The sequence below is a fragment of the Musa acuminata genome, chromosome BXJ1-11, assembly GCF_036884655.1.
Source record: "Musa acuminata AAA Group cultivar baxijiao chromosome BXJ1-11, Cavendish_Baxijiao_AAA, whole genome shotgun sequence".
In the NCBI taxonomy this organism is placed as follows: Eukaryota; Viridiplantae; Streptophyta; class Magnoliopsida; order Zingiberales; family Musaceae; genus Musa; species Musa acuminata.
Window position 1 is genome coordinate 9642226 of NC_088337.1, and position 8181 is coordinate 9650406.

The 8181-nt window shown below is 45.5% G+C and overlaps 2 protein-coding genes across 2 annotated transcripts; both read left to right on the forward strand.

Annotated features, from left to right (window-relative positions):
- Positions 1–1244: 1244 nt before the first annotated feature.
- On the forward strand, positions 1245–2876 carry LOC135597172 (mitogen-activated protein kinase kinase kinase 17-like). Its single transcript, XM_065089762.1, has one exon. The coding sequence runs from the start codon at positions 1410–1412 to the stop codon at positions 2859–2861; it is 1452 nt and encodes a 483-aa protein (XP_064945834.1). The 5' UTR covers positions 1245–1409; the 3' UTR covers positions 2862–2876.
- A 40-nt stretch (positions 2877–2916) lies between these two features.
- Positions 2917–4108, forward strand: LOC135597173 (uncharacterized). The gene is made up of 2 exons (XM_065089763.1): positions 2917–3828; positions 3904–4108. Exons 1-2 carry the CDS (start codon positions 3499–3501, stop codon positions 3949–3951), a joined length of 378 nt encoding a protein of 125 aa, XP_064945835.1. The 5' UTR covers positions 2917–3498; the 3' UTR covers positions 3952–4108.
- The last annotated feature ends 4073 nt before the right edge of the window (positions 4109–8181 follow it).

Here is an 8181-nt window from a genome sequence, read left to right on the forward strand (position 1 = left end):
CAACGCCTAACTAAACGAAAGCTACGTCCTACGCTACGCCACCGACGCACGGCCGAGGTGGGCGTGCGGTGGAAGGCGTGCGTTGGCATCTCTTTTCCTTGTGACTTGTGACGGCAGGGAAAAGGGGGAGGCGGAGATGCATGATTGGCTTCCAAGCCATGGCCTGTTCTTTTCTCCCTTTAAATCCCTATTCTAATTAGCCCCTCCTCCTTCTTCTTCCTCTGAAGTCTTCTTCCCAATGGAATGTTCTATATTATATCTTCTTCTGAATCATTCTCATCTAAGCAAAGCAGGTGCCTTTCTTCTTTGACAATACAACTCTCTGAAAACATCCATTCAACGCCATGCATCTTATCCCATTCATCAAAATTATAATGGAGGTGGCAGCTCAACCATCAACGTTTTCCAGGAATTCCACCGCTCTCTCTCTCTCTCTCTCTCTCTCTCTCTCTCTCTCTCTCTCTTTCTGCAAGGAAATCCACTGCCCACCCACCTCGCCCATCATTGTAGCTTACCCAATCCAGATGTACAGTGACCACCTTTTGGCGTCCGCCCCCCAAATATCAAAGCCAAAAGGACACATCTTTGTGAGCTTGTTCGATTGCCTCGGTTGATGGATGGCGAAGACAGAAAGATGCGTCAAATCCAAGCGTCGACAGCGTGTATAGTACTGTTTCGATCGTTAGCTCAACTACAACCATGCGTGATGTGCTCGTGTGGGAGTGGCGCCACCAAACCCAGTCGTGCACATTTGGTATGACGGCGTCCACAATCCCATATGGGAGTGGCGCCACCAAACCCAACCGTGCGCATTTGGTATGACGGCGTCCACGATCCCCACCCCCCCGTCCGATCCGCTCTTGCTTAATTCAGTAGGTGAGGCGTCGTCCTGGTTGTTGTCCATGGTGTTCTTATGCTGGTCCATGCTCGATTCCCTGGACCGCGGCCGACCACGTAGCTCTCCCTCCAGCCACTTCGGAAGGACTATCAGCCGACGGCCATGGAACTCATCTGTGACGTCATCGCCATGGCTGGGGCCTGAGTTCTGTTCGTCACGCTGGCAAAATTGCTCACCATGCAACGACAGTAAATATTCTCCGTCCACGTTCAGCATCTTTAAAGCAGGCGACGGACGGCTGACCTCATCCGGCACGCGTTAGCCTTTTAATTAATAATATTGCTTGAGAGAGGAGGTAGAGTGGTGGTATACTTCATTGCTCGGCCAAGCCAGCCAAAGGCCTCGAGGCTCTTGAGAGAGACAGAGGGTGGAGGAGGAGGACAGGTCTTCCTCTCTGCTTTCGACATCTGGAGATCTCACGCCAAGGGCCAGAGTGACTCTTTCGAACAGCCAAAGTCCTAAATCCCATCCCACTCCTCAGGCATATATATAAATATATCCACTCCCACCAATGCTTTCCCGAAACAAGCCACCGAGAGCGGGCTCTTTATCTCGGCCTCTGCAAACCTTTCTCTTTCACCCCACCTTTTCTCTATCGCGCTCCGGAATGGGGATTGGTGGGTGGCACCGAGGCCAGGTCATCGGTCGCGGCTCTTCTGCCACCGTCTCCCTCGCCACCGCTCTTACCTCCGGTGAGGTCTTCGCGGTCAAGTCCGCGGAACTGTCTCGCTCTGCCATCCTGCAGAGGGAGCAGAGGATCCTGTGCTCGCTGGATTCTCCCTACGTGATCTCTTGCTTCGGGTTTGACCTCAGCTTGCCGACGCCCTCCGGCGGTCTCTACTACGATCTTTTCATGGAGTACGCCCCCGGGGGGTCGCTGTCCGATGAGATCGCGAGGCGTGGTGGACGGCTCGACGAGGTCGCGATTCGAACGCACGCCTGTGACGTCCTGAGAGGGCTGGCTTATCTTCACTCGAGGGGCGTCGTCCACTGCGACGTCAAAGGCCGGAACGTCTTGATTGGGTCCGACGGACGCGCGAAGATCGCCGACTTGGGCTGCGCAAGCCGGATTCGTGGCGACGAGGAGGAGGTCGAAGGAGATTGCCAGCGATTAAGGGGCACGCCGATGTTCATGGCGCCGGAAGTCGCCCGAGGGGAAGAGCAGGGGCCGGCGGCCGACCTGTGGGCACTGGGCTGCACGATCATCGAGATGGCCACCGGGCGCCCGCCTTGGCCGGACGTCTCCGATCCGGTCGTTGCCATCCACCGAATCGCATTCTCGCAGGAGACGCCGCGCTTCCCGAGCTGGCTCTCCGGTGAGGGGAAGGACTTCCTGAACAAGTGCTTGAGGAGGGATCCCCGGGAGCGGTGGACGGCGGAGCAACTCCTCCACCACGAATTCGTGGCTTCCTCGTCGAAGCACTGCCCGAGGTCAAAACCAGACGCCGATCGCAGTTGGGTCTCCCCGAAGAGCACTCTCGATCAGGCCTCCTGGGAGTCATTGCCGGAGCAAGACGAGGAAACGGTCGAACACCTCGATGATCCGTCGGCGAGGATCCAACCGTTGGTTTGCAGCTGCGGTCCAAATTGGACATGGGAGGAGAATTGGTCGACGGTCAGGCGCGACGGCGACCCGATCGAATTGATGAGCTGGAACAGCACAGGACGAGCCGATTCAACGACGGATTCTCCTCACAGTTCACACTGCTCAATCGATGGTAACGGTAATACTAGTAATTCTTGTAATACGAGTCTTGCATTCGTCAGCCGTCAGAGAGTGGCGAGGTTTTCCGAGAGCGGCAATGTTTCAGATAACCATGAACAGCGAATCCAATCTAAGATTTGCTATTGGCTCGTTTGCTTCCATCTTATTGGCTATCGGCTTTCGTCTTTCCCCTTTTGTCGTTGTTGCTGTCTTATCTGTCATGCACGGAGAGAGATGAGAGGAATCCTAAATGATTAAAGGGCAGCCGTCCCAACCGCTGCGCGCACGGAGAATAAAGCAACGAGGAAGAGTTAGATTTGGGCAAATCTGGTTGCTTCCCTTGTCAACCATCTCCGCGATCAGTGGCGACTTGAGTCGGGACGTAACTACTGACTTCAGATGGAAATAAATGTTACAGCGATTCGACGAATGACGGATCCGAATTGGGAAAATGATTTATAATATCGTACGGTTCAGATTAGAAATTTTGGCAGGGTGATGTCAACATGTCGGCTAGGATTCAATCACCCGGGAAACTTTGGCAGGGCGATGTCAAGCTTCTCCTTGACAATGTGTTGAGAAATATAGATCAAAATTAAACTAAATTTAAAGAAAAATCAAAATTTCTTGAATGATTATAGGCTAATTTATGGGACTAAACTGTGGTGATGCAATTCAGATGAGGAAACGTTCTACCTTACGACCGTCCACTAACCAAAAACGGTGGACTCGTGTGTCGACGGCTTCCTCTTAAGCGCGCCGCAGATATCACGGGAACTCCGCGCAACGACGAACGCCTACTGCCTCTGTCCTCTGCCAAAGGATTTGCATCCTGACACCCTCACCGAGTCGAAGCAGCTCCGTGGACACCCTCACCGACCCCAAAGTACACCAGATGCCGCCATTGCCAACCCAAGCGCTGCTGTTTTTCCTCTTCGCCGTTGCAGCCTTCGTCGGCCTATGCGCGACCGCGAGAAAGAAGAGAAACCAGTCGGTGGAGTCCGCCGGTAGCAGCGCCACGAAGCAACTCGCGGAGACGGCTGTGTCCGCTTGGGACGCTCTCGAGAAGGACAGAGAAGGGGACAGCAGCATGGCGTTGCCCCTTTGGCAGAGGAGGATACTGATGGGAGAGAGATGCGAGCTGCCCAAGTTCAGCGGCCTCGTTCTCTACGACGAGCTCGGCCGTCCCGTCCGCAGCAGCTCCAGCCATGACAGTCTTCTCAAGGTGATCAGCAAACGCAAGCTTAATCTTCCAACTCTTTACATCTCGTTGATGTTTGCTTCCACTGCATGCATGCAGGTGAAGCCAACGCCGGCAGTGACTACGCTCAGAGACTTGCTAGTTTGAATTCTCGAGCTGTAGGCTTGATATATATAAGCCCTTTGCTTGCAGGAGGAACTGATGTCTCTCCCTTTCATCTTCCTATCCCAATTCTTTTTCCTCATTGTTTGAGCTTTCAACAGGTTGAATTAACTTAAACCAAGAGGTGATTGAAGGTGATCTACTCAAAATACTTTTGGAGGCTTTGGTTGTGTCCAAGTCAGATCAGAGCTATGAGGAATGGAAGGACTCCATTTGGTTGGCTGTGATCTAACTGCGATCTTTCCCTTAGAGTCAATGGATGAGCAAATGCTCATAGCCCAATGTTGATGTGAGGAGTTGAACTTAATTATGCATGGAAGTCAATAGTTAGTTCCATAGAGAAGACTTCGAGTCACAGTTCTTTCACAGAGAGATATGCTGATGATTAAGAAACAATATGTATTTAGAAAAATCAAAATCAGTGAATCTTAGTGTTAACACATAGTAATAAAAAAAGCATATCCACCTTGCGAAGTAATCGTCGATATTAGTATTCATATATAATTTTATCTTCATATTTAAAGAGACTATTTCCCAAACTTAAATTCTTATCTTTCAAGTCAAAAGAGTAGTCTTACTGTTATTAATATTTAGTATATCCATTATAGAAGCTCGAACTTCTCTTATATCATCAGAGCTAATTTACTGAAGAAAATATTATATTATATATATATATATATATATTGGTTTATATTGTAAGAAAATTTATATAATTTTAACGTTTTAATCATCTAACAAAGAGAAAGAAATACTTGTTCAAATATTCATAAAATAAAGATTTTTTATAAAAATTATAACCAGTTCATGCAAAGAATAATTTATATATTTGAGGCATATATGAATAGAGCAATTTTATTCATAAAAGCCTGACAATAGATTTTTTACTTGCGAGCGTATCTCTTTTCATATTTATTCAATTACCCCAAAGGTCTTTGAACTTAAGATGTAAAAAAAATCTAAAATAATCAATTTGGATTTAAAATTCACTAAAACAACCAAATACATTAAAATTAGTAGAGTAATTATTTATATTATGCTTCCATTTGATTAAGTCATATAACTTTTATAATATTATGCTCATAAATTGTTGAATCTCGGACTTTGATGATGAAGTCAATTGTCATTTGTTATATAATCTATATGTTGAGATAAGTGTGCAGGATTAACTACGATGAAAGTGAGACATGCAGCAGGAGTTACGCCGGAGTCAAGACATTGATCATGTTAGGAGTTCGAGAGTTCGACGGAAGTTCGGACAGTCATCAGAAGTTCTGCAGGAACAAATCCGAGAAGTCCATAAGCTTGCCAAAGAAGCTCGTCGAAACTCGCCAAGTGAATCGTCGCAAGTCCAGGAGTTTGCCAGAAGTCCGCAGGAGCATCACCGAGGGTTCATCGGATGATCGACGGAAGTTCGCCGGAAGCTCACCGGAAGAAGCGATTGACGCACCGGAGCAAGCTGCAGTAAATGTCTTAGGAAAAATCGTAGTTAGCACATTGATTAAGTTGGAAATGGGAGGTGATCCCATTAACTTAATCTTAGGGCAATTGGGCCATTGAAAAACCCAAATCGGGCCGAATGGATCAACCCATTCGGACCCTGATTTCTGCCAAGCGGTTGAACCGCCCAAGGTAGGAGGTTGCACCGCCTGGGCTCAGTCTTCGAGCGAGACTGGGAGGTGCAACCGCCCCAGCCAGGCGGTGGCACCGCCTGGGGCTCAGTCTCCGAGCGAGACTGGGCGGTGCAACCTCCCCTGACAGGAGGTGGCACCGCCTGAGCTCAGTCTTCGAGCTCTGCCAGGCGGTGCAACCGCCTAAGTCAGGAGGTGCAACTGCCTGAGCTCAGTCTTCGAGCTCTGTCAGGAGGTGCAACCGCCCCTGACAAGAGGTAGCACCGCCTAGAGGCTCAGTCTTCGAGCTCTGCCAAGCGGTGCAACCGCTCCAGTCAGGAGGTGCAACCGCCTGATCCCGGAATTCCGGGAATTGACAGTTTTGAGCTCCAAATTTGAACTGGGTTGGGGCCTATAAATACCCCACCCATTCAGCACTGAAAGGCAGCAACTTAACACCGAAATCTTGATTCTTTTATGTGATTCTTAGAGCTCAAAATTATTGTAAAGGCCAAAAGTTCTTCTCCCTCTGTTCTTCCAAGTTCTAAGTTGTAAAGAGATGAGAGAAAATTTCTGTAAGGGTTGTCTCCTAAGCCCGTCAAAAGGAGTGAAACTATAAAAGGGTGGTTGGCCTTCGCCTATTGAAGGAAGGCCTCTAGTTGACGTCGGTGACCTCGTCAGTGGAGGAAGCCAAAAGTGGAGTAGGTCAAGATTGACCGAACCACTCTAAATCTCGGTTTGCATTTACTTTGAGCATATTATCTTTACTGCAAACCTCCTCTGAAGCTTACTGCTTTCTGCGTATATACGATCGGGTTTCAAGCCTTTCACTTTCCAAATCAGCGTTTAGAAGTAAATCTGCTTTTTCGTACGATCATCATATTTCAGATTGCGTTTACGTTTTGAGCTCTACCATAACTGCAAACTGCCTTTATACTCTTGCTTAAACTACATCTTGCCTAATCAAGTGATTTATGAATCAGCATTTAGACGTAAATCAGTTTCTTCGTACGAACGTCGTATTTCAGCTTGCGCCTATATTCTGGTTTTCATCATAGTTGTAAACTGCCTTCATAGATTGACTTTAACATCATCTTGCTTAGAATCGGCTTTCACACAGAAATCATTTTTATCGTTCGAACGCAGTTTCGTTTTAATCGTAGAAAGTTTTCCGCTGCACTAATTCAACCCCCCCCCCCCCTCTTAGTGCTCTTAATCCTAACATAAATAAATTGTGTTACGCTCGATTATAAAATAAAACAAAAAAAATACTAAATTTGATTATACAGAATTTATAAAAATCAATAAAAATAGAAAATTAAATGTAGCAAATTGTTGTACCATGTTTTTCTTGTATGGTTAAAATTTAAGGTGAATTACTTAAATTTTATAGTGTTAAATTTGTAAATGAATTATATTATACTTGATTTCAGAATCAAGATATTGATTTTCTAATTGAGTGTCACGCAATTTATTTACAAGTATAATACCATGAAATTTATCAACTCATTTCAATCTTTCAACATAGCAAACAAATATGATATATATATATATATATATATATATATATATATATATATATATATATATATATATATATATATATATATATATAGTAACTTCATTTGTCTTTCTAATTTTTGAATTATTTTATGAGTTTTTACATCATATTTTGATATGTTATCATGTTGAGTTTTATGAGCATAATACCATAACATTTATCCAACTCATTTTAACTTTTTAATATAATCAATAAATATGATAAAAATAATTATTCTATTTTTTTTTAACTTTTATATACTTTTTGAGACCTTTAAATCAAATTTAATTAGATAAAAAAAAATTGTAAAAAAAGACGAATAAAAAATTATAAATTATTAAAATCTTTATCAACTAAGGTAATCAATGCCACCATATATCTATATTTACATAACATAAACATCAATCATATGATAATTATTAAAATGACATATTTACCCTTTTGCTGTCTTACGGTTCTTGGTAAATTTTGTAATGAGAGGGGCTCACTGGTAAAAACATATTAATTCGTGTTTTTGGGGTAAACTGCGCCCCCATATGAATATATCATGGTAACCATATCCCCTTTCAGTCTTAATATTCACACAAAAGTAGGACATGAAACACATCCATTATGCAATGCTACATTACTGGAGGCCTAAGCATACCAGCGACATCGTAACTCGTAAGCTGCACACACTACGAGCGGGCCCCAGCTCCGTTTCCAATCAGCATGCGGGTAGCTGACAAGCACAGACGCGTGGATAAATTGTTGTTACCAGATCAGGAATAAATACAGCGAGCCGGTCAATTTGTTGTCGGCTGGGATAGACCGAAGAAGATTTCCCAAAAGGAGCAAAAGCAGCATAAATCCGATGGCATACCCACCCACACCCACCACCGATGCCATCCACGAAACCCCCCTGTGACAGTGAGTACCACCGACACCCCGATTCTACTGGTTCCTTATACTTGCTTCCCCTGCTTGCCCGATGATTGGATCGTGTTGTGGTGCCCACTGGCTCTGCCGTTCTGGTAATAAGAGGAGCGGCGTGGGAATAGCGTCGGCATCTAGGTATTAAGATTCGGG